Source organism: Cnephaeus nilssonii, assembly GCF_951640355.1.
Source record: "Cnephaeus nilssonii genome assembly, chromosome: 10".
Classification (NCBI taxonomy): domain Eukaryota; kingdom Metazoa; phylum Chordata; class Mammalia; order Chiroptera; family Vespertilionidae; genus Cnephaeus; species Cnephaeus nilssonii.
In genome coordinates, this window is record NC_137081.1 from 32020166 (window position 1) to 32046738 (window position 26573).

The following is a 26573-nucleotide window of genomic DNA, read 5'->3' on the forward strand; positions in this document are numbered from 1 at the left end:
AGCTAAGACGGCCTCTTCATGGTACAGCTGGGCAGGAGAGAGGAGGAATAGGAAAGCACCACCGGCTACAAATGGCTGCACAGAACTTTTGGGGATTTAATACATTTGAAAATGGTGTTTGTGAAGGGGCTTTGCTGTGCTTTTCCGAAAACTTTTCTATTCTATTTTAATTGCCATAATACGTAAAACCTTAGGACGGAAAACCTTCTCATTGGAAGCCAGCTAGATTTCCTGGAGAGGTCTACTAAGAGGTCTACTGGCCCTAGCCAGTTTTGCTCAATGACTGAGGGGTCCTGGTTTGATTCCAGTCAAGGACACATGCCCAGGTTTCAAGCTCCATCCTGGTGTGGGGTGTGCAGGAGGCAGCCAATCAGTGATTCTCTCTCATCACTGATGTTTCTATCTCTCTCTCCTCTCCCTTCTTCTCTGAAATCAATAAATATATTTTTTTAAAAAGTAAGGCTTAGCAATAAAAATAAAAACACAGCTTTAAAAAGTAGCACACTGCCGGGCAACACACATTATACAAGGACCCTATTTATAAATCAAACATGGAGATTGAGGCAGTAAAAGGAAATGTCTGATGGAGGTACAGCATCTCACAAGTAGGTTTTCTACCCAGAATGCTCTTGACTTTATATTCAGGATTGATTTTACCTTTCTCCAGCCCCCTAACACCCAACGTACATCCCAAGGTGGAAGAAGCTGCCAGAGACAGATAATATGGCAGCCAACGTCAAGACCAGTAAGTCTACACCACACCATGTTATCTTCAAGAAGATCTCCCGAGACAAATCGGTAAGTGGCACAGAAGTGAGTGGCTTGTGGAAATGTTTGCTTGTTTGCTTATTTGTTTTTTAAAGGAGCCTTTTCAAGAATAGATATGATCAACACCAAGACCCTGTGAGGCCAAAGGAAGCTCTAAGTCTATTTTCTATCTCTGCCTGAGATGGACGATAAATGAGATATAAGTGAATGACAGAAACACAACTTCTCTTCAATTGCAGCAAGACTTTAGTCCTGAGACCCTTAATTTTTTCCTATTCACTCATTCTCCAACCAACCCCCAGTTTTACTTCTTTTCCTAACCCAACCCCCAATTTTACTTCTCTTCTTAGCCTACCTTGAACCCATGACTTACCATTTCAAACACTGTTTTGCCAATAACTGTATTTGGCCTTCTGTCTATCACCTCACCTCCCTGCCCAGGGAAAGCCCTAATGCTGCTTCGACACAACTCTACTCCAGTGCACCTACAGTGCTCTCAACCTCGCTGGGCCTTCAGGGCCACTGGGTAAGGGAGCATGGCCGGCCGCTCCCTTTCCACCATGCTGCCCTGTGGCTGTGTGGCCACAAATATCCCAGCAAACAGCATACTAGACACAGATAAGGCCACCATTGGCTCCATCAGAGGCACATTAGCTGGTCTAGATGTGCCTATGAACCTCCTGGTAGGGGAGACGGGGGAAGGTCCACCCCAAAGCCTCTGTGGATGGGGTCTCCTTGCTCCATTCGATGGCTTCTTAGGAGCCATCCATCTCGCTCAGCACCATCAATGCAATGCTGTATATGTAATTTTTTAAATATATATTTTATTGATTTTTACAGAGGAAGGGAGAGGGATTAGAGAGTTAGAAACATCAATGAGAGAGAATCATTGATCCGATGCCGGATGCCTCCTGCACACCCCCTACTGGGGATGTGCCCGCAACCAAGGCAACATGCCCTTGACCGGAATTGAACCTGGGACCCTTCAGTCTGCAGGCTGACGCTCTATCCACTGAGCCAAACCAGTTAGGGCTGCATATGTAATTTTAAATTTTCTAATAGCTGCATTGAAAAAGTAAGAAGAAACAGGTGGAATTCATTTTAATATTAAATTTAAGTAACCCAATATGTCAAAAAACTGTCATTTTAACATGTAAATGATAAATATTATTGAAAACATATTTTACATGCATTTTCTGGTGTGCAGTCTACGTTTATAGCACATGTCCATTTGGAATGGCTGTATTGTACCTATACGGTCACCACCTGTAAATAGTAGCTACCGTATTGGACAGTGTAGCTCTAGGTCATTCTTCCAGTTGACTTCTGAAGCCTATACTGGGCCATCCAAAAAACTCTCTGATCTTTATGGTGTCACACAAGGGAATCAGGCTTTGCCCAGTCTCTTGCTACTCTCCTCTCCTTGCTGAGGAACTCCATTATTTTCATCAAGTGCTCTGATTCTTTGGGGAGATACGTTGGGTGCTCCTCAACCTTTCATTCTACCTGCCCCTCTCCCTTCCCCTCCTACTCCCACGGAAGAGGTGCCTTTGCACGTTACTCATACCCTGAGTCTCATGGTCCACCACCTCCTTAGCGTCCTCCATCATCAACCTCCCTCCTGGGCTACATCTGCAGCCTCTCCTTCTCTACCAGGACTTTGCCTGAGCAGCAAAACAAGTACTGACTGCATGCACCTTAAAAACACCACCAACTCCTCTTGACGCTTGTTTCCTTTCTAGCTCGTTGACCTTCACAGCCAAAGCGTGAAAACGGAGATAACTCTCACTCCTGTCACCAGCCCTCTTCCCTCCCACTCACTTTTCAGTCCTCCCCTTCCTGACCATTTCAGCTGCCTAACTGGCCTTCTTTCCAAACCTGCCAGTTCATTCTCCATTTTGCTGCTGACATGATCACAATCTGTATTCTCCTCTGTAAAACGGGGTTAATTCCCATCTCATAGAGTTGTTGTGAGGGTTAAATGAAATAATGTAGCCACAATGCTTAGCTTGGTGCCTGGTACAAGATAAACACTCTAAATGCTACCTAATTGCAGGTTTTTCATCCAGCTTCAAATGCTTCACTATCTTCCTGGATTCTTTAGGGTCAGTTCCCCTAAGGCCCTTTCTGGCATCAGGCTGCATCCCCATTCGGTGACCATTCACCTGCAGATGAAAGCATCCTTTTGGCTGTGGGCTTCATACACATAATTGTTTTGCCCAGAAAGCATTCCCCACCACCCAACCTCTCATCCCCCATCTGGTCACCTGGCTATGCTATTCTCAGGTGCCTTAACATCAATCACACAAATAACCTAAGACTTGGGGATTCACTCCAGGACATCTGAGGGGAGAGGGGAGATCTAGGAGATGATTTAATGCCAACAAAAATGATTTGGGGTATTTATGGAAATAAAAATATGAATTTAAGAGGCTTAGGGAAAAAGGGGGCTAGCCAGGGTGCACCCATTCACTGGTGCACTTAGCAAATGTTGATTGAATTCCTGTTACGTAGCAGGTACTGTCGTAGGTACTGTGATGGCTGAAGGACAGAATTCTTACCATCGAGGCACTCACAGTACCTCAAGTTAAAGTGGTGACTGGTGGTGAACCAACCTGTGCTCTCCCACAGGAGGGTTGGTAAAGAGACCTTTGCTGCCAGGGGCGTGGAGGTGGACAGGATGAGGGCTGAGACAATGATCATCTCCCTTGCCCCCAGCTCCACCCTCCCCCGTCCCTCAGAGCATAGGTTCAGGTTTACCTGTAAGGAAGCTCATCTGGTAGGATTTCAGAGACTTCTCCGAACTCCTGGCTCTTTGCTCAGTCTAGAATTTCTTTTAACACGGAGGGGAATCTTCTTGCTCACAGCTATACATTAAAGGTTTAACAAGCAAATGGGTGGGAGAAGCCTCATTTGCATAGGGGTAACTTTCTACTAAAGTATTATCAGTTAATTCAACTAGTTTGACTGGTTGATATCAGACCTGGGCTTGATGGGTAAAGGTGGAGAGAACAGGGTGCATCCAAACGGGTGGAAGGATTCCTCAGAGGAGATTTATGAGGCGAAGGAAAGCACACCCCTCACTTTCAGCCCATCATCTCTGTCCATGGCCACCCAGGGGGAGAGGAGGAGATGGGCGGGCTGCAGACCCAAGTGACTCCTCTTCTCAAAGCTCATTAAAAGGTTTGGTTGTTGCTGATTTAAAGACGAATGCCTTAGTTACTGTACTTTGGCCATTTAGAATCCATACCTGTTCTTCCCACAGGTGACCATCTACCTGGGGAAGAGGGACTATATAGACCATGTTGACCAAGTAGAGCCTGTGGGTAAGTTCAGTTTACAGTAAAATTTTCATGCTGGTGTTCCTTTAACTTATCAGACAACTACTTGTTTTGTATTTATAAAAATCAGCTTGCTAATAATCTAACCAAAGAAATGCAGATTAAAGCATCAATGAGGTGCCACTGCCTGATTGGAAATAATTTTTAAAGAGTATGGAGGAGCAAAGGACTCATCTCTAGATGATACAAAGAACACTCAAAACTCAACAGTAAAAGCAAAATAAAATCTAATTATAAAATAGATAAAAGACATGAGGCATTTCATCAAAGAAGCCATATGGATGTCAAATAAGCACATGGGAAAATGTTTGACATCATTAGTCATTAGAAAAATGCCAGTTGAAACCACAATGAAATATCATTATACGCCTGTCAGAATGGCTACAATAAAAAATACTGACACCACCAAATGTGGGTGAGGATGCAGAGAAACTGGTTCATTCACACATGGCTGGTGGGAATGCAAAATGGAACAGTCACTCTAGAAAATAGTTTGGCAGTTTCTTAAGAAACTAAACACACACTCACCTATGACCCAGCAATTGTACCCCTGGGCACTGATTTTCCCCAGAGAAATGAAAACTATGTCCACACGAAAACCTGTACGCATTTGTTTACAGCCACTTTGTCTGTAATAGCCCCAAACTGGGAAGAACCAAATGTCTCCCCATGGATGAAGAAGGTTAAACAATCTGTGGCATATCCTACCATGAGATTCTGCTCAGTGGTAAAAAAGAAGGAATGACTGATTCATACAACAGCTTAAGGATCTCCAGGGTGTTATGCTGAGTAGAAAAAGCCAGTCTCAAAAGGCCATGTACTGTAGATCCCATTTATGTAACATTCTGGAGATGAGAAAAATTACAGAAATGGGAAACTGACTAGTAGTTACCAGGGGCCCAAGGGGAAGGGGTGTGACCCTAAAGGAAGCGCCCGCCGAGGAAGAGCTTGACGAGGGCGCAGTGCTGTCCCCAGGCTGCAGTGGTGGACACACAGCTCTGCACAGGCAATGAAATGACAGAACTATACACACATTGTATCCTTGTCAGCTTCCTGGTTTTGATGTTGTGCTGTAATTATCTAAGATGTAACCACTGGGAGAAACTGGATGGCGGATGCACAGGGACTTCTCTGTACTATCTTTGCCACTTTCTGTGATTCTATAATTATTTCAACTCAAATAGTTACTGAAAGAGAAAAAAAGGAGTGTACAAAGCAGGCATTTTTAGGCACTGAGGATGAGCATGTCTCTCAGCAAAACCGTCTCTGGAAGGTGGTTTGGCAGTGTGTTATCAAAGGCCAACCCAGGTCTACCATGGGTGCCGATGAAGGTGTCTATGAGGATGCTCATTGCAATCCTATATAATAAAAGGCTAATATGCAAATTGACCGAACGGCGGAACAACTGGTCGCTATGATGCGCACTGACCACCAGGGGGTAGATGCTCAATGCAGGAGCTGCCCCTGGTGGTCAGTGCGCTTCCACAGGGGGAGCACCACTCAGCCAGAAGCCGGACTCATGGCTGGCGAGCACAGTGGCGGTGGTGGGAGCCTCTCCCGCCTCCACGGCAGTGCTAAGGATGTCCGACTGATGGCTTAGGCCTGCTTCCCTTCCAGACTGTGAGAGGGTGCAAGCCGGGCTGAGGGGAACTGCCCCCCTCCGAGTGCATGAATTTTGTGCACTGGGCCTCTAGTATTCATTATAATGGAGATCATTGGAAGCAGCCTAACTTCCCTAACAAGAAGGGGGGTAATTAAAAAGTTATGCTACATTCATTCTTTGGAGCAACGTGTAGCCATTGAAATGATGAGTACACTGTGTGTGTGTGTGTGTGTGTGTGTGTGTGTATGCACGCGCACGCACGTGTACATGTTTGCAATATTGTTGAATGAGGAAAGCAGTTAACTCAATAGTATGTGTAGTAGGATCTCTCTTTTTCTTTAGTAAAAACATTCATGTAAGTGCATATACATCTAGACAACAATTCTGTACCAATGTCTTAACCATGGAGATCTCTGGGGAGTGGAAATTTAGGTGACTTTTTTCTCTTTGCTTAATTTTCCTATGATGAACATAGTTTATAAGTTCAAGTAAAAATCTCTTGCCTCCTCTAGCCCCACTGTTCTCTCTCTTTGCTATAGATGGTGTTGTGCTGGTGGATCCTGAGCTTGTGAAGGGAAAGAGAGGTGAGAAGCTCTCGTCCTCCGGGAACAGTGGTCTGGTCTGGGCTGGCGCTGGGAAGGGTGTTTGTGTGGCAGGAGTGCCGGGCGCCGCTGGGGCTCTCCTGCACACCCGTGCTGCCCTCCCTGGCATCATCCTCAGGAGCCGGGTCCTGCTCACAGCAGAGCTCACTGTCCCCATTTCTCAGATGAAGCTGAGGACTCAGGGAAGCCAGGTGACTGAGGCGGCAGGAGAAGTAAATGGTGACAGGGCCGGAGCCCAGGTCTGTTGGCTCCATCAACTCTGCACGTGTCCCCACGTCACGTAGTTCTATGCCACGACCAACCGCAGGAGGGCTCCTTGGTGGGTTTCTCCGAAAGGGGGAACTGGAGGCTGCAGGAAGGCAGGGTTTGCCTTGCTGCTCACTGTGGTGGTTTTGAACCACAGCATCACAGCTGCCTTGAAGATTCTGCCAGTTGGGATGTGTGGCAGGTAATTTGGCACTAATAACAGTTCATAAACTAAATTAGAACCGATTTGAATTATCCTTGTGGCAATGTCACAGACTCAGTTCCATTCTGAAGATGCCTTTTTAAGTGGATGCTACTGGCAACCATGAGGCATTGTTCCTAACCCTGGATGTGCCCCGGGAACTATGTCAGATGTGGGGCCATCGGCACTGAGGGGGCCTGGCAGAAATGGGGCTGAACATTGCCACCTCTGCTGTCTCCTCCCTCCTCATGGTGCCCTCGCCGGGGAAAGGCTCCTGCTCCAAGGTAATACCAGGTCACCTCAAGCGATCCGTGTCTCTTATCCTTGGGACAAACACAGACAAAATGCTCAACTAACTCCCTAGGACATGGGGGACCATTTCTGTATGCTTTATGTTCTAGAACCGCTCGCAAGCCACATGCGGCTCTTTGGCCCCTTGAGTGTGGCTCTTCCACAAAATACCACGGCCTGGGCGAGTCTATTTTGAAGAACTGGCGTTAGAAGAAGTTTAAGTTTAAAAAATTTGGCTCTCAAAAGAAATTTCAATCGTTGTACTGTTGATATTTGGCTCTGTTGACTAATGAGTTTGCCGACCACTGTTCTAGAACAATGTGTGGTTTTATTTACCACATTAAAGACAGTGGTAACGTGTGTAGGTTCATGTGATTCTTTGGTCCACTGGGCACAATTTACATCTCTCAATCAGATTGAGTCTCCAGCAGTGGCCACTGCAAGCATGTGAAACTCAAAGGCTTACACGGACCAAATAAATGAGGCATGCAGCCCGTGGGCCCCGAGTTTGACATGCTTGACTTAGAGCATGCTTGTTTCCCAGCAGTGTGGGAAGAGGGGTTTCTTCCCGCATTCGACTCCATCTCTTCACTTGATTCAAAAGCTTCTCTAGTTCCTCTCGCAGACCCACGTCCAGCTCTGGCACAGACCTGTTTGCTCCCTGGCACAGCTTCCCTCTGCTTCTTACCTTTGCCCTCAGCTCCATCCAGACATCCTCCTCTCAGAACCCAAGTGACCTGCACTGTTTAAAAGCCTCCTGAGGCACTGAACTGGGGGTCAAGAGGACGGGTGGTGAGATGGAAGAAACAGTGCGGTCAGGTGACAAAGTAACAGGGTTCTTAGGAGGTGCCCCCAGTCCCCTGACATGCCCCTGTACAGTAATTAACACACGCCCTGGGAAAGGTGTGTGGCCCAGCTGGGAGGTATGGTTCTCAAACCCCATCCCCTCCAGAAGCTAAAGATCGGACGCTGTGACTGATGGTGTCAGTGGTCGCCCATGCTCATTTCAGCCGACGGGCAAACCCACCCTTCTCTTGCCTGCCTTCCAGTGTATGTCTCCGTGACGTGCGCCTTCCGCTACGGCCAGGAAGACATCGACGTGATGGGCCTGACCTTCCGCAGGGACCTGTACTTCTCCCGGGTCCAGGTGTTCCCTCCTGTGGGGGCTGTGAATGCCCCCACAAAACTGCAGGAGAGCCTGATCAAGAAGCTGGGGGCCAACACGTACCCGTTTGTACTCACGGTGGGTGATCCCTACCATGTGCACACCCCTACCCTGGTTCCTTCACCCGCAGCACCTTGTAATGTGACCCGGAGCAAAGGAAAGGGGACAGGAGTGACTTCACATTTGTGGGCCTTCAAATTGCACCCTTGGAGGAAATTCTAGATTGTACGGGCTGTGGTTGTCTTTTTTTAAGCCCTTGAAAATAGCCTCTCAGCCTTTGAAGGCACCGTTTGAACCACCGGCTTAAATATTTCCCTTCATCTGACTACCTAATTACATGCGCATGTTATTCCTTAACTTGCTATAAAAAGAAAGACGTGCCCCTCCGCTGGTCCCAAGGAATTCTAAACGGAAGAGTTCCTTACGGGACAGGAGATCTTAGTGAAATAAGAAGCCTTGTCTATAGCTCTGTGGGTCATGTCAGAGAAATCGTTTCACCTCTCAAGGCTGGGTCTCCCCCAGGGAGCACCTGGCTCCCCAAGGGCCAGTCTGCCTGTCCTCTGAGACTTGGTGTGAACTCTGCTAGTGTGTCTTACGATTACTGGTATATACTCCTCCAAGGTTACATGGTTCAGCCTAAAAAAGGAAGGGCATTCTGATACACGCTACAACATTGTGCAAAGTGAAAGAAGCCAGACAAATACTGTATGATGGTTCTTATAGGAGGTCCCTAGGGTGGTCAGACCCAGAGATTCAGAAAGCAGAATAGAGTTTGCCAGGGGCGGGGGAGAGGGAATGGGGGGTGAGTGGTAATGGGGACAGCGCTTCGGTGTGGGATGATGCAAAGGTTCTGGAGGTGATGGTGAGGATTGTGCAGAACAGTGTGAATATACTGAATGCCACTGGACTGCGCCCATAAAATGGTAAGTTTAAAAGCCTCCTGAGGTCACTGAGCTGGGGGTCAAGAGGAGGGGTGGCGAGATGGTTAAGTTGTGGATATTTTATCACAACGCTTTTTAAAGAAGTCACTTTAACAATGCTTCATGGTCCTGGGTGGTCCCGTGCACTGGTTCTGGGAGTCTGAAGTGACATTACCTTTTGGAGATAACATGTCAACGTGTATCAGAACCTGAAAAGTGTGATTCTGACCGGACAGTTCCCTTCCCAGCAGAGTAGCCTCTGGAATTGATTGACATGTGCTGAGGGGGATGAGGAAGGATACTTATTGCGACATCGCTGGTCATGGCAAAAAAGTCAAGACCAGCCAACGAAGGTGTCTCGGGAGCCCTAGCAGAGGTGGCACAGAGCCGTGACTCATGGCAGGAACATCGTCCTAGCACAAGCCCATCCTGAGGGTCAGTGACGTGAGCAAGCCAGATGGCAGGACACCCGCATCACAGGGTCCCATGTCTGAAAAACACCCACCCCATACATATTTGTGTGTCCGGTGTACACAAGACTCTTGGGTGGTTCTGTTCACGACATCCTTCTGGGTATTGGGGTCGAGCGTGAACATGTGTTTCCTTTTGCCTGCTCCTCATCCTCGTTTTCTAGTTTTTGCACAATGAACATGCATTCCACGTGGAATCACCTCTGAAAGAAGTGATCTGTTGTTTCTTTCCACAGTTTCCTGACTACTTGCCCTGTTCGGTGATGTTGCAGCCAGCTCCGCAGGATACGGGCAAGGTGGGTTCAAGAAGAAATGCCATGGATTCGTTCCTTCCTTCAAAAGACTTTCAAAAATGGCTTTTTTAATGGAAAATTTCAAACATACATGGAGAGACCGTCTAATGAACCTGTCACTAGTCTTCAGCAAGTATTAACCATGAGCAACCTTGTGAACAAAATGGTAGAGTCCCTCCCCCTCGTAGGCCTCACAGGTTGATGGAGAGAAACAGGCAAGAAGCAAGTACCTATGGTGCATCCGAGGATGCCAGGCGCTCTGGAGAGAAAGAGGCTGGGAGAGGCAAAGGGAGTCTGGAGGGTGCTTGTTCAGGATGTTTAAGGACGGCCTCTCAAATAGGGTAAAGGAGACACCATTCCCTCCTAGGGGACAGCTTTCCAGGCAGAGGAGATGCTGCATGGTGTGTGCTGGAGCGGGAGGAGCAGGGGGGAAATGTGGGACCAGGTCAGAGAGGTGTGGGAGGTGTGGCCAGATCGTGAAAGGCCTCAGGGACCGTGGTGTAGACTAGGACTTCTTCTGAGTGAGATGGGAGCCCTGGTGGGCTCTGGACTTAGGTTTCCAAAGGATCGCTCTGGCCACTCGCTGAGAATGGGGTTGGAGTGGCCAAACCTGAGCTGGGAACCGACAAGAGAAGCAAAGGGGCTGAATCTGTGCAGGGGAGCAGTGACCGTGGTGGACCAGGGACTCCAGGCAAGGAAGGAGGACAGCGGACAGGAGGAGAGAATGGAAGGTACTGGGACCCAGGATTACTGGCGGAAGAGCCATTGGCATCTGAGGTACCTGGGGGAGGGAGCTAGACACATGCCAGATGAAGGCAGAGTGGCAGGGCCACACTATAAACTTGACTTGTTGCCATGGCGGTGAGACATTTGAAAGCCACTGGTCCAGAAAACAGGGTGTGGGCAGCCCAGATGGAGGAAGACGAGGTCACTAAATCAGACTGGGGGACACTGTGCCAGCCAAACAAAGTGAAACCTTCAGTCCATCCTGGGAAAGGAAGTATCAGAGCTCAGTGTGAACTGAGGCCAGCAAGGCCTGGGAGAGGGGGCATCTGCATGCCTGGGGGTCTCAGGGCCGTATAGCTGAGGAGACCTTTGTGCTGGGGCTTGGAGAATACATAGGAGTTTGTCAATTATGAAAAAGAGAGGAAGAGGAGCATTAAGCATTTCAGAAGAAGGAATCGTGTGTGCCCATGGTAGACTGGTGAAAGACGTGGCTTGTGCAGGAAACACACACAGTGGGAGGGCAGGGGGACTAGAAGCAAGGTGTTGTATGGCTAAGAATGCCGGGGTGATGCGGGGTAATGGCATTTTGGTGGCAAAACCTGAAAAGGATAAGGCCGAGACCAAAAGAGAAGGTGCCAAGTGACACCCCCAAGTGCCATATAACCCATCCAAGAAGGGTGGTGCTGACCTTGATCTTGTCTGCTCTCTGTCCCTGCAGTGCTGTGGGGTTGACTTCGAGGTCAAAGCATTCGCAACAGACAGCACCAATGATGAAGAGGACAAAATTCCCAAGAAGTAAGTTGTGGGACTTGGTGAGGGGCCAGGTGGGAGCGGGTAAGAGACCACCCTTCAATTTGTGTCTATGGCAGAACTCTCCCCAGGGGGGCTGCAGGTTGAGGATAATGGAGCCTCCCTAGCACAGGGCAGTTGGGACAACCTCTCCACCGGCTCCGAAGGATCAGTTACTGATCATTTGGGGGGGGGGGGGGACCGAAAGAGAATGATGGGAGTTAGCAACCTCAAGGGCTCCTGTAAGACCCTGAAAGCCTCCAGATTCCTTCTTTCGTTTTCTTCTTCTTTTGTCATTTTTTTCATTTGGTAAAACATAGATAACATGAAGTTTACCATTTAACCATTTTCAAATGTACAATTCAGTGGCATTAAGTATATTCACTATGTTGTGTAAGCATAGTTACACACAAAATGTCTCATTACTCCAAGCAGAAACTCTGCTCATTGAGCAATACCTCAAATCTCTCCCATCTTCCCAGGCCTGGTCTCCCATTTTCTTTAAAAAAAAAAAATTTTTTTTTATTGTGTTTGTTTTTAGAGAGAGAGAGGAAGGGAGAGGGATAGAGAGATAGAAACATCAATGAGAGAGAAACATCATTAATTGGCTGCTTCCTGCACGCTCCCTACTGGGCATTGAGCCCACAACCTGGGCTTGTTCCCTGACTGGGAATCAAACCAGTGACCTCTTGGTTCTTGGGTCGACACTCAACCACTGAGCCACTCCAGCCGGACCTGTTTTCTTCTTGTACCTGAACACAGTTTCTAACTCCGTCCCCTACACTTTCTCCTCATACTTAGCACACACCTATTGCTGCCATAGTAATGAGTAGCAGTGATGGAGCATACATTTGAAGCATGTCATGTAAAGCACGTGACATGAATTCCCACATCAGCTTCCCCCCAGAGGAGGTGGCCCAGCTGGTGAAATCACAGAGAAAGGCCTGGAAACCAGGTCCCCGGGCCCCTCCCCCATCCCTCATTGGGTTCAGCTGTTGGTTGGGTCCCAGCGTGACTATGGGAGAGAGACCTGGGGGCCATCCTGAAGAGGCCCGGGCACTAACTGCAGGACTGTCTGTGACTTCCCGTCCACAGGAGCTCTGTGCGTTTACTGATCCGTAAGGTACAGCACGCGCCGTCCAAGATGGGTCCCCAGCCCCGGGCTGAGGCCGCCTGGCAGTTCTTCATGTCCGACAAGCCCCTGCAACTCGCAGTCTCCCTGAACAAAGAGGTAACCCACGGGTACTACTGTGCCCTGTGTGGGAGCAGGTCTGGGGCTGGGCTCCGCCCAGTGCCCTAACTGCTGTGGGTGTGTTTCTAGGGACAGCTTAAGTACCAACCATTGAGAACGATTGGCTCTTTTTCTTCATTTGGAGCTAGTCAAGGTGACCATTAGAATAGGGTCACACTGACCTGCACTCCACTCATTGTCAGTCCTGACCAACTGGCCATGGGAGGGGCAGAATGTCACACCCTGACTCCAGGCTGTCTTTACCCCTCTCTGCCCATGGGCCTCATTTATTAGTGTGGCATCAATGTGTGTGGTATTGCAAACTGTTTATTTCCCTGGAAAATACAACCATGAGGGGGTGGCCATGACACAGGTTAATGTCATCTATGAGGTGTATCATAAACAAAAAAGGTGAAGAACCACTGGCTGAGGCTATCTCTGGCCCCTCTGGTCACCAAGAGTCACACACACATGTTGGCAAGAGCCTAAATACTCTGTGTGCACATGGTGTGTGCCTACATGAGCATGTATGCACGTGTAAGCATGTGTGTTCACACATGTGCAAGGGCTTGCCTTCCTGGACCCAGGTTACACAGGCACCTCCACTGAGGAGAGCTCTACCCCACTGATTTCATTCCATTTCATCATTCTTCCCCAAATAACCTTATGGTTCCACCCAAAATCCCAAGGCTAACTCTGCAGTGACTCTCAGGACTTGGGTATTCCGGGCAATTCGATTTGCTCTGTGTTAGTCACCTTTTCCGTCTCAGCACCCACAGACGGGCAGAGTGTGTTCCAGACCCTCCTCTAGAGGAGACACATGGTTGTCACTTTATCTTCCTTGAAAGTATGGGGATCCAGCCAGTTTTATTCTAGTTAAAGAATTGAGATGAATTTAGAAAGCCATGAGATTAAAGATATCACCACACTCTGTTCCCATTTTCTGATTTATCTGTTAACGTTTTCAGGTCTACTTCCATGGGGAACCCATTTCTGTGACCGTGACTGTGACCAACAACACAGAGAAGACAGTAAAGAAGATTAAAGCATTAGGTAGGACCTTCTGCTCAAAGCTGGAGGGTGGAGTCTTTTGGAATTTCTCAAACTAGTTCTGTTTCCCGAGGGTCTCTTCTCTGGTCAGATAATGCCCTCCTGGGTCCTTGGACCCACCTGTTTGCCTCTGTTGTCATGGACATCAGGGCCTCACAGGGAGGAAAGCCCTTTGATGTCATCTCAGCTTAAGGCTGCCTTTGGTCTGGGGTCAACGTCCTGACAGGTGATCTTCCTGGAGGGGCCCAGTGTCAGGTCTCAGGACAGCGAGGACAGTTTTCCTCCTGGGATCACTGATGAGTTGTGTTGCCAGATCAGCACAGCATGGTGGGAAGACACTGGCCTGAGGACACTGGCTTCCTGAGGGCTCTGTTGTGCACATCCTCTCCAAGTCCCACTGGCATTCATGGCAGGGGCTCCTGGTCTACCTCCCTGGGTTTTATGAGGGCTTGTAAATGGTAAAGTGCTACTGTTGCCGGTCATGTTAAATCCCCACAAGGTGATGGCTAAGCCCCACCAATACTGCAGGAGAGGTGCCTCCCACTTGCTGTTCCGACACTTCCTCAGCTCAAAGGGCGTCAATGTGCAGGGTCTTATATAATGGTCTTATATGGGCTACATAAAAAAGACACGACAGAATAACATAGGTGGGACACCTCCAAGTTCGCTTCCAACTCAAACATTTGATGACTAAGACAAAGATAGACTGTGTGTTAGGGTGACTAACCATTCCAGGTTGTCTAGGACTTTCAGGCTAAAATGAAGCCAACCCTAGGCAGACCAAGATGCCCTAAGGGTCATTGATAAGGTTCAGGAATTTTGCTGCATGCATACTAAAGAATTCTAGGTATTTCCTGATGCTAATATGAATGTTTAAATTACGGCTTGTTTTATATTGGTTTAGTTCATATGCCTTTAATTCCTTATAGAACCTGATTTATTTATTTAGTGTTCAATACAAAGTAACATGATTGTGAAAGTATCATTTGGTTCTTTGATTTAAAATTACTTCTCAAAGTTTTATGAATGCTAACGTCAACACCATTAATTTTTTTAAGAAGCTATTAAATTTTCGGCTGAGTACTTCAAACAAATTGTTTCTTTTAATCCTCAATTTTTATTTATTTATTATTATTATTATTATTATTATTATATATTTTATTGATTTCAGAGAGGAAGGAAGAGGGAGAGAGAGATAGATATGTCAATGATGAGAGAGAATTATTGATCGGCTATTTCCTGTACGCCCCACATTGGGAATCAAGCCTGTAACCCGGGCATGTGTCCTGACTGGGAATTGAACGCTGACCTCCTGGTTCATAGGTCGACGCTCAACCACTGAGGCTCAATTTTTATTTTAGTAGAGATTAAAAATCATCTTTTTAATCATCACAACACCCATATGTTAGACGCAGTTATCACTCCCATTTTGCTGATGGGCAAATTGAGGCTTAGAGGTACTAAGTAACTCACAGCTGACAGCTAAGCTGGGATTTGAACTCAAGTAGTTTGGCTCCAGAGCCCACCCTCCTGTCCACCATGTACACCCACAAGCCCATCCTGTGGGGCCTCCAGATGGTTCCTAGCTTGGACACCTGGAAGGAGATGCCCCTTCAGTAAGATAGAGAATGCTGGAAGGGGTGGGTTTGGAGGAGGAGAGCAAGTGGTGAGTTATTTGATGCTGGAAGATTGTGTGCCTTGGGAGGACACCCAAGGGCATATCAGGGGCTCAGCAGAGAGAAGGGGCCTCCCAGGAGGTGCAGTTTTAGGAGACTGGCTCATGGGTAGGAGTTGTCACAGAGCAAGTTATATTGGTGAACAGAAGTGGCCTCAGAAATCTCAGCCTTTAAGCTTTGAGCTGAGAAAGCTAAGCCTGAGAAGCATTAGAGAAGGAAGACCGACTGCACCCCCAGAAGGCCAGGCGGCACCAGGCACCTGCATGAAGGACCCCACATGAATCGCCCACCCCTGTCCTCCCTCTGCAGTGGAACAAGTGGCCAATGTGGTTCTCTACTCGAGCGACTATTACGTCAAGCCGGTGGCCCAGGAGGAAGCACAGTGAGTAACTGTTGGGTTTCTATTTCCTGGGCGGCCCAGGCTTCTTTGTCAAGTTCCCCTTTTTTTCATCTTGACGAGGGAAGCGAATGCTCAGCTAGCTCACCAGCTCTTCACTTTCTTCCCTTTTCTCACTTCAAGGGCTGCAAAGAAGGTTAGCATCTCCATTCCATTCTCACTCCCAAGAGTTCTGAGAGATTGGTCAAGCTAAGATGAGATGGAAAGGAGGGAAATAAGCATAGAAATGTCGCAGTGGGAACAGCTGGACCTTCTATGTATCCTTGGAAGACATTGCTAGAGACTTGATACTATTTATTCCTTACCTCCCTGCCCCCAACAGATACTCAAACAGTCTGTCATCCCAGGGAGGGCTCTCTATCTTTTGATCTTCTCCTCAATTTGAAAATCTCATACCAGTTGGATTACCATGCTGGGTCAATTCTCAGCCCCTTATCACAAATGACTTTTCTCCCTTTAATAGAATCAAAAACAAGAATCAAAACTGAGATGGCTTCTTTTTGGTGGAGGGAGAGACCTGCCCATTCTTGCTTTGTGCTAGGCAGGCAGATAGAGTCATTAAACACACAGGTGTCTGGGGGTTAGCCCTAACCTCCATGCCCCAGGGACGATCCCTTGGGAAGGTCTTTGTCTAGCTGGCATGTTCTAAGTACCAATATTACCATGGTTAGAGGAAGGGGGTGGTGAGGAAAGACAAATGGATTCGGCAAGATAATATTACCCAATATTTAAAAGGTAACTTTGGGATAAACTATTACCCAAAGCAGATCCAGTTATGCAGGAAAGAAGCATAACTCACCAACCAAGCCTAGGGTCTCTTTTAGGAGCATCTTTGCACACTGTGACCTAGGAGTCTTCATGGCTCACTGTTAGGCATATGCTCAACAGTGATAGGAGGGAATGGTCCTCAGCTGAGTTTCCCCGAATATACCCATAATCTGGTTCTCTTTTCAGCTCCTGGTACATTTTTAGATCAAACGATTCCATTGGTTCCTAGGAAACTAGGAACCAATCTAGCAAGAAGTAGCAGGAAGACTGAAAGCTAGGTGGGAACATGCTAATGGGTCTCAGACCAGAAGCCACTCAGAAGGCGAGAGCGGCAGAGCATGGCCCTCATCCTTGAACCCTGGGGCTCCCTGGACTCTAGTGGGTAGTCCTCCATCACTCCAGGTCACACCTCATTCACAAGCTATTGCCCACCATCCAACCCCAGGTCCTGAAGGGCCTGGGAAGTAGCCTTGCTGGCCATCCCTCTTCCTGTTACCTTCCCCTTAGGATATAATTTCTGCTTTTGTCATTTGTGGCTCAAACCAAACGTGTTAAGAGAGGTTCCTGCTGAAACCGGTTTGGCTCAGTGGATAGAGCGTCGGCCTGCGGACTCAAGGGTCCCAGGTTCGATTCCGGTCAAGGGCATGTACCTTGGTTGCGGGCACATCCCCAGTAGGGGGTGTGCAAGAGGCAGCTGATCGATGTTTCTCCCTCATCGATGTTTCTAACTCTCTATCCCTCTCTCTTCCTCTCTGTAAAAAATCAATAAAATATATTAAAAAAAAAAAAAAAAAGAGAGGTTCCTGCCCGGCCGGCATGGCTCAGTGGTTGTGTCAACCTATGAACCAGGAGGTCACAGTTCGATTCCCAGTCAGGACACATGCCTGGGTTGTGGTCTTGATCCCCAGTGGGGGCATGCAGGAGGCAGCCACTCAATAATTCTCTCTCATCATTTATGTTTCTATCTCTTTCTCCATCTCCCTATTTCTCTAAGATCAATTAAAATAAATCCCAGATACCAGGGCCTCCGCTTGGGTTGCCAGGGGGCGTGGCCCGCCTGCAAACCACCACAGGCCCCTCGCTCAGGCCGCCCCACACCCCAAGGGAACCCCCACCTGATCCGGGATGCCCTTCAGGGCAAACCAGCTGGCCCCCACCCCTGTACCAGGCCTCTATCCTATCTAATAAAAGAGTACTATGCAGATTGATCATCACTGCAACACACAATATAGCTGCCCCCATGTGGTCAAAGATCCTGCCCCCATGTGGACACAAGATGGCCACCACAAGATGGCCAGCAGGAGAGGGCAGTTGGGAGGCACCTGGCCTGCAAGGGAGGGCAGTTGAGAGGGACCAGGCTTGCAAGGGAGGGCAGTTGGAGGTGATCAACCCTGCAGGAGAGGGCAGTTAGGTGTGACCAGGCTGGCAGAGGAGGGAAGTTGGGGGCAAACAGGCTGGCAGGCAGAAGCGGTTAGGGGCAATCAGGAAGGCAGGCAGGCAAGCAGTTGGGAGCCAGCAGTCCTGGATTGTGAGAGGGATGTCCACCAGGATCGGGCCTAAACGGGCAGTCGGACATCCCTCCAGGAGTCCCAGATTGGAGAGGGTACAGGCTGGGCTGAGGGACAACCCCCCGCTGTGCACGAATTTCGTGCACCGGGCTTCTAGATATATATATATATATATATATATATATATATATATATATATATATGCAGAGAGAGAGAGAGAGCGCGCGAAAGGTTCCCACAGGGCCCAGATGGTAGGGTGTGGGCCATCTCATGCTCCAGCAGAATTCTGTAATGAGCATGCCCAGGAGCTTCCCGTACACACTGCAGGTGAGAGAAGCCACAGCTGCTTGGAACTCCACAGGGGGCTCAAATAGGGAAGCCATTCTGAGGGAGGTAGTTCAGACTCCCAGCCTGTCTCAGGGCAGGCTAAGGAAAGAGTTGAGGCCCACTCCTGGGCAGTGTTTTTAGGGCCCAGTGCCGCCTACCCCTGGCCAGACACAGGGGTGGGGGGTGTGCAGGCAGCATGGACTGACATAGGCTACTGGCTCTTCTGAGCTCAGCAGTCAGAGAGAAGGTGCAGCGTGTGCCCGGCATGCTTCCCTGATTGCAAAGTGGAGATCCTGAGAGTGTCTACATGCTCATAAGGTTGGCGGGGAAGAGGCACAAGGCCACTCTGATGGCTCAGCGTGCCCTGGAGTCAGTGTGTAGATGAGTGGCAGAGCCACTGGGATCAGTGAGCGGGGTCCTGCTGGCCTGGAGAAGCATGCTGCTGTGTCCCCAGCTCCATTTCAAATCTACGCTTTGGTACCAGTTCCCTGGGTCTGTCGGATGGTGGGAACACCCCCGTCGGACTGACCATGGAGGAGATCTGGGAGCATGTGCTGCTCTGAATCCAAACCGGTGCAGTCTCTAGTTCACAAATGGAGGTCCTCGCCTTCCCTTTCTCGATAACCCACCACCATGGGGACATGCTGACACCCCCCCTCAGAGTGACAGTGTTTGGTGACAGGTAGCCCTGCAGCCAACTGTGTAGTTCACAGTCTCAAGAGGAGATCGGTGTGGTCCTTAACCCTTGGGCCAGTTGGTATCATTTAACCCCACAGAACATTCTCGAATTCAGTGATTGGAGCAGACCAAGGGACTCGAGGAAATGTCGTACTGTTGCTGGCAGCCTATTTTGAGTTGTCAGTAATACTCCTCTGCCTCTCGTCAGGCAACTGCACAGGCAGCTGAACTACCTTTCCAATGAGTTGCAGGGAGCTTTGATCTGGAACATGCTTGAGGGCACACAGGGACTCCTGGTGGCTTTGTGGCTGTGAGAGCAATTAGCCAAATTGCCTCTCCGATTATCTTCCTGCAGAGAAAAAGTGCCGCCAAACAGTACTCTGACCACGACGCTGACGCTGGTGCCCTTGCTGGCCAACAACCGAGAACGGAGGGGCATCGCCCTGGATGGGAAAATCAAGCACGAGGACACAAATCTTGCCTCCAGCACCATGTGAGTCCTCAGAGCTCAGGAGATGACTCAGTGCAAGGCAGAGCAGGGAGAACCAGGAAGCACACCCTGTTCTTGAACTTCCAGAGCGGAAACACCAAGCTACAAACAGGAGAGGAATCCCCGTGCCCCAAGTCTAGAAAGTTCTAAGACTTTGACAGCTTGGTTGAGTTCACCAGTTCCTTGAGAAGAGGCCCCCATGATGGTGTGCCTGCGTGGAGATGAGGGGTTGGTTTCCCAGTCCTTGCTTTCTACTGCTCGCCTGCATTCTTCTACTTTTCCTTTCTGTTTGTGCAGCATAAAGGAGGGCATAGACCGGACCGTCCTCGGGATCCTGGTGTCTTACCAGGTCAAGGTGAAGCTCACAGTGTCAGGGTGAGTGTCCAAGTCCCACCACTCTGTTGGCCCCGTCTTGGCCTTTGATTAAATTGTTTCCTTCCTGAATGATGGGGAGACAGAAAGCACAGGAAGAGCCACAAATTCTACCGATTACCAAGTAGAGTTTTGGACTCTGTTGATTTAGTTTCATAATTCTGTCTGATAGAACAGCACATGGAAAAAGGTAGAAAACTAGATGATGAAATATGTGCACTGATAGTACCATATGACAAGAGTGGGTGTGCCTATGCTCATGTGGTGGAAGTTGACATGCAAAAAAGTATGATGAGTTCAGTGTGGTACTGAACCTCAGGAAAGAATGGTGGCTATCAAGGGAACTCTCGTAGATCTCAGGGAGGCAGCCCATAAGGGAGAGATCTTTCTGTCCCTTCCCAATGTGTAGTCACAGGATTTGGGAGTTTCCTTTTCATTCAAGAGCACAGATATCTCAGAATTCCGAGGAAATGGTTTTATATTTTTTAATAAAATGAATTTCATCCATTTTTAAAACCTCTTCCAAAAGAGAAAATCTTGAGCCCTGGCCGATGCGACTCAGTTGGTTGGAGCACTGTCCCATGCACAAAAGGTTGCTGGTTCAAATTCCTGGTCAGGGCACATGCTGGGGTTGTGGCCTTGAGCCCCAGTAGGAGGCGTGCAGGAGGCAGCTCCTCCCTCCTCCTTCTGATCTCTCTAAAATTAACTTTAAGAACATATTTTTTAAAAGGGAAAACTTTGAATTCTCCTTTTTGCTTTTCAAATTCCATTGCCAATGGCTCTGGCTTCTAACCTCTATGAGCCTTGGTTAGTTCAACCATCAAAGACAAGTCCAGGAATAGATTCCATAATTCTGAGTAGATAAAAAGTTGCCCAAATTTTGGTTGGGGGCAGCAAAGTAGAACATAGGTTGATTTTGCAAATGTTGTTAACAGTGTTTGTATTTGTTGTGTGTTTTTCAAAGTGTCCAGTGTTTTCTTTCATTTTCTCCAAGGGGATGTAAAGCAGAGTAGAGTTTCTCTTACAATAATCTTTGTGGCCAAGAGAGAAATTCTGATCTGTGGTTTATTCTTAAACAGTAGGGCTTGAACCTAAGTGCCTCCTCACTTGAACTAATCCACTTGAGAAATCACAAGGGGAGAGGAATAGTGGAGTTGAATATTCAGGGACACAAAGATCCTAAAAGTTGTGAGTGAAGGACAGGACTGGGACACGTCCCTCCTCTAAATAATGGGAAATGGGGCCATGCTACCATGGTGGGCAGTCACCACAGCCCTGTCCGCTTTTGTTTCCTAGCTTTCTGGGAGAGTTCACCTCCAGGTAAGCCTCCTCACCTTCCTTCTCCGCTCGATTCCAGGGTACCAAAGGAACAAACCTGGGGTTCAAAACAGTCACGGTGGGACCTGGTTTCCTGGCAGCTGTGCTCAGAGCCGTTATGAAACCATGCCCTCTGCCATTCGGGTGCATCATGCAAAACTTGGCCAAGAGGTGGGGATGTTTCTTTGAGACCACAGCTGAGCCTACACCTGGGCAAGGACACACACACACTCAGGAAACCGGCACACTCCATGCAGCTGCCTTTGTGTGCCTGTGTGTTTGATAAAATATGCATAACATGAGGTTTACCATTTTAACCCCTTGAAAGTGTACGATTCAGTGGTGTCAGGTGTATTTACAGTGTTGTGTGATTGTCACCACCACTGAGCTCCTGTACGTTTTTACCATCCCAAGAGAAAAACCTGTATTCTCTCCCATTTGCCCCTCTCCCTAGTCCCTGGCAGCCTCTAATCTGCTTTCTATTTCCAAAAGTTTGCCTATTCTGGACATTTCCTGTACACAGAATTAGACAATATTTGTCCATTGGTGTCTGACTTCTTTCGCCCAGCATAGTGTTTTCAAGGTTCATCATGTTGTCGCGTGTGTCAGTGCTTCATTCTTGTATGGCCAAAGAATATTCCATTGTATGGATACGCCACATTTTGTGGTCCTTTCATCTTTTGGTGGGCATTTGGTGGGTTGTTTCCCCTTTTGGCTATTGTGAATAGTGACAGCTGCCTTTCATACCATGCGCAAAGAGGCAGCAGGTGAGACATGTTGGAGACAGGCACTGAACTTACATACTCCTTCACCCCGACTCTTACCATCTCCTTCCCTCACTTGGAACCAGGGCACGCCTCTTCTTCTAGACCCCATCTGTACGTCTGTACTGGGCCGTGGTGACAATGGCCTTGTAAACATGTGCTTCGACCAAAGTGGTAACCGAGGGGCGGGAGGAGGTGGGTCCTAGGTGAAGCACATTCTCTCACACACAGAGACTCCCACACACCCTTTCCATTCTCCCTTTGTCTAGATTTCCCTTCTGCGTTCCTTCCTGGCTCCTTTCCTTTCTTCTTTTTATATAAATTCCAATCTGCCCCAAAGCCCTTTAGCTTCTGGAATTTGGCGATCTCTGTTCATCTTTATTCTGCTCTCTATTCAAGAGACTGTCCCCCCGATCCCCAACCGACCAGCCTTACATAGATGTAACACATACAAATTGTGTACATTTTTGCAAAGGATATTTATATATATATATATATATATGTATATATATATATATATATTATTGATTTTTTACAGAGAGGAAGAGAGAGGGATAGAGAGTTAGAAACATCGATGAGAGAGAAACATTGATCAGCTGCCTCTTGCACACCCCCCACTGGGGACGTGCCCGCAACCAAGGTACATGCCCTTGACCGGAATCGAACCTGGGACCCTTGAGTCCGCAGGCCGACGCTCTATCCACTGAGCCAAACCGGTCTCGGCAGCAAAGGATATTTTTCAAAACTATTCTCTCTCCACCTGTCCTCCACCACAATATGGTGTCACTGAAACTAATAACCAGGAGGAAAGGAACCTGAAAATCCTAGACGCCTCAGCCATGCGTAAGTGAAGTTTCTGGACCACCTGCCAGGGAATACATTTAAAATTCCTACTTGATCACTTCCTGACATCTGGTTTGTTTTGCTCTGAATCTCACTGAATCCTGTGCAATTTATAATTGTGTGTGTGAGAATAATCTGCGTTCTTCTCTTTTGTAGTGAAGTGGCCACTGAAGTGCCGTTCCGCCTCATGCACCCACAGCCTGAGGACCCAGGTCAGTCCCCAGCGTCCTGACTTTCTCTGTCATTCACAACTTTCAGATTGATTACAAATTCACTGCTAGTCTTTCCTGACCACACCTGCGAGCACGGGTGGGCGTGGCCATGTCATCCTCAAGGTGCCTGGCTCCGAGAAGGCGTGCTCACATGCTCAGTCCTGAGCCAGGTATGGAGGATGTAGCAGCCTGGGCTCAGACATGGGCAACCTTGTTAGGTTTTGTCAGGAATGATTTCAAAGCATAGGTTCTCCTGTTGAACAGACCTAGGTTTAGATGTAAAGAAAGTTTAAGGTGAAAAATAAATTTGAGATCCTGAGGCTTTTGCATTTCATTTGGAAACATTAGCAGGCCTTAGGAAGATGAGTGTTCTTGACAGTGGAGATTGTGATGAGAAGCTAGAAAATACCAGGAAAGAGGGTCAGACCGGCTGGGGTCCTGACACCGTGGCTCCTTTGAATTGTAACTCTATTGGCTCTCGTACAGATATTAAAAGTAAATGAAGCAATGCCTATGCGACTCTGAATGTTCTAAAAACTATTGGCCTGTACACGTGAATGGTGAATTGTATGCTATGTGAACTGGATCTCAACAGAGCTCTCTTAAAAAAGATTGACGAAGCAGCAAAAATAATACAGGTGCCATATGGGAAATTCTGAGAAAAATCCTCCACTGAGTGTTAAGTGGCTTAGTTGTCAGGACAGAGGAATGGACCTGCCCGAAAGGGAATCTCACAGTTACAGCAGTAAGGAACATTTGAAGTAAAAGTGGTGTAAGCAAGCAGGATTTCTTTTTTTCTTATACTTTATATCTAGCTTTTATGAAATGGATAATGAAATGGCATCTGAACAGTAGAAGGGGCCCCAGATTCATTTGGGTTTGTCTCAAAAATATTTTGTCTCTAAGCATCTTTTCCAAATAGTTTGGATTCAAATGCTCAGTGTGCTTTGCCAAAACCTTCCCCCGGGGGAAGCATACAGTCTAGCCATGTTTATTTTATTCACTTATGCTTGTGTCATTAAAATACTATTTTGAACTACGTGAGATTGAGATGCATTCTGGTCTCTTTCAAGGACATTTTCAAAGGCTATTTTAAAACTGTGGCCTGAGGAGATGTCACAGTTTATGTGAAATTGTTTTCTGCAGCTGTGAACAGACGTTATGGCTGAGCTGGGGGGAAGTGGCATTTTTCCTTTTCTGGGAATGACATTTCCATGTTCCAGTCATTCTGGTCCTTACATCAAACATATCACACATCTGGACTCACCAATGGTCTTTTATACTATGAGATTTCAGGGAAAAAGGACAAGTCACCCGATGGCCTGGTAATTCTGATTTCCAGAGATTTATGAGTCACTCAGTTTTATTCATAGATGTGTGCTCACGTCTTACCTGCCTAGGTCCCTGCTCCCTGGCCTAGATGACAGACTCCAAGCAGTGGAAACGGTAGGTTGTGGCTGAGAAGCTCTGCCAGGGCCAGGGGCCAAGTAATTTGCGTGTAGTAAGTGCTGTAGAAATGCTACCACACTTTTATTGTCCCCTGTCAAGAGCATCCACGTGGAACGCAGGGTGTTGATTGGATTCTCTTCCGGGCTGATGGTCCCGCTTAGTATAATTTTATGCTCAGCGCTGAGTGGGTCCAGGAGGCTTCTTGCCCAGGGGATGTTTTGATGAGTCAGCCTCTCTGTAGGCTTCCTGTGGTTAGCAGCCCACACAGAAACTTCCCTCTCAGGGCTGGCTTCCAGGTGGGCACGAGACACAAGAGCAGTGGCTTGCCATCAGCACGGGGCTCCCGAGAAACCATCTGGAGTTGTTTAGCATCATTTCGCTCTTCCTGGCTCACCACTGAGGGTTGCACCAGCCAGTACTTTACTAGGGAGGCAGAAAGCTAAAAAAGAACAAAAAAACACCCCAAATGAATAGCAATTAACTGGGGCTGCAAAACACACATGAGAATATAACCCAACAAAATGAAGATCATTATGCTAACAGAGAAATGGAGAGGGGCCAGAGGTAGTTCTCAAGGTCTAGTGCCCATCCCAACCTCTGGGGATGCTGGGTAAGCATGAGTCCCAGGGATCACCCCTCAATAGCTGGACGTGTGGACTGTTTGAAGTGGGCCAGCCTGGATCCTGACAGCACCTGAGGACTCTGATCTGGAATGAGTCCTAGGGGCACGTAGGGAGAGACGCTTTCAAAGAGAAGTGTGACATCAGAGAGAGTGAGGCCAACCAGGGACAGGGTTCTAGAGGTGAGATTGTGGCTTGGTCCTCTTGAGCAGGTGAGGGTTGTGGCACTTTAAAAGGAAGCAATGGCTAAAAATTCAGGGAGAAGGCTCTCCGAGCAGGAAAAGGCAAAGAAGAAGGAATTACATGCCATTATCATGAAATGTATGTATCTAGACCTTTTATTCCCCCAAATATAAATCACTAAACAAGGAAGACATTTTCCAAGTGCAGCCATTATACAAAATTTATGCTAATCTCTCTCTTTTTCATTCCATGCCGCAGCTATGACAAAGGAAAGGTGAGCCACTGCCCTATGTAGCCCTGTGTTCTGTGACTTTCTCATCCGGCACAACCTCTTTTAGGGTCATTTTGTACACACCTCATGCTCTTGACACAGGTTTGGACCCTAGTTTTCCTTTTGTTTCCTAGTATTAAGGCACACACACAAACACATGTACACATGTGTGTACACACATGCACTCACATGTGCATGCATGCACAGATATAGTGGGTGTTTGCTCTTTTTTGCCCATTAAAGAGATTTTCCATGAACAGCTATGAGAAGGGTGGGGTTCTGTGTTCATCATGCAGGAAACTCTCCATTGGTCCCTTTGTTGCAAAAAGAAGATCTGTTTTGCTCGAGATTTCATTGCAAGTGTGCCATGATCAAAATGTTCTTTGTTTAATTTTAGTTTTCAGGATGAAAATTTGGTTTTTGAGGATTTTGCTCGTCAAAATCTGAAAGACTCAGGAGATCCTGAGGAAGGGAAGAAGGACCAGGAGACAGCTGCGGATGAGTGAAGAGGTGACTGAGGACCGGGAATGGGATATTAGCAGTCCGATGAGCAAAGCCCCACAGTTAGCCCTTTAGTTATGCTACACACCAAAGTGTGAGTCTCTTCACAGAAATAAAGTTTGTCTGTTCTGCTGGGTCCTGAGTCAGGCTGGCTTGCTGGGGAGGCTGAGTGATGTCACCAACAGAAGCTGCAGCCTTTAGGGTACCTGAGTCTGGGATGGGGAGGGCAGAATCTAAAAAAGAGGCCAACCTTCCCTGCAACGGCTCAGCTCTGGCTCTTCAAGGTGAGAAGAAAGCTCAAATGGATGTGCTCACCTGTGGGGCCCAGTGTGTCCTGGGCTTTCTCCTAGGGTCCTGTGTAAGCCATTTCCCTGGAAATATATGGGGGAGAGGCAGTGTTTCTGATCACATTGACCAATTCTAGCTTCAGGACTACAAAAGACCCTCCTGAGATCAACCAGACAGAGGACAAATGCGGGCCAAACACACTTCACTGATTC

At 47.9% G+C, this 26573-nt stretch overlaps 1 protein-coding gene across 1 annotated transcript; it reads left to right on the plus strand.

The window, feature by feature from the left end:
- Positions 1–666: 666 nt before the first annotated feature.
- Positions 667–26119, plus strand: SAG (S-antigen visual arrestin). Its single transcript, XM_079782048.1, has 14 exons — positions 667–798; positions 4034–4094; positions 6252–6296; positions 8103–8296; positions 9845–9904; positions 11346–11422; positions 12512–12647; positions 13616–13700; positions 15683–15755; positions 19407–19544; positions 19839–19916; positions 21210–21233; positions 22994–23062; positions 25970–26119. The coding sequence occupies exons 1-14, from the start codon at positions 724–726 to the stop codon at positions 26076–26078; spliced, it is 1224 nt and encodes a 407-aa protein (XP_079638174.1). The 5' UTR covers positions 667–723; the 3' UTR covers positions 26079–26119.
- Positions 26120–26573: the final 454 nt, after the last annotated feature.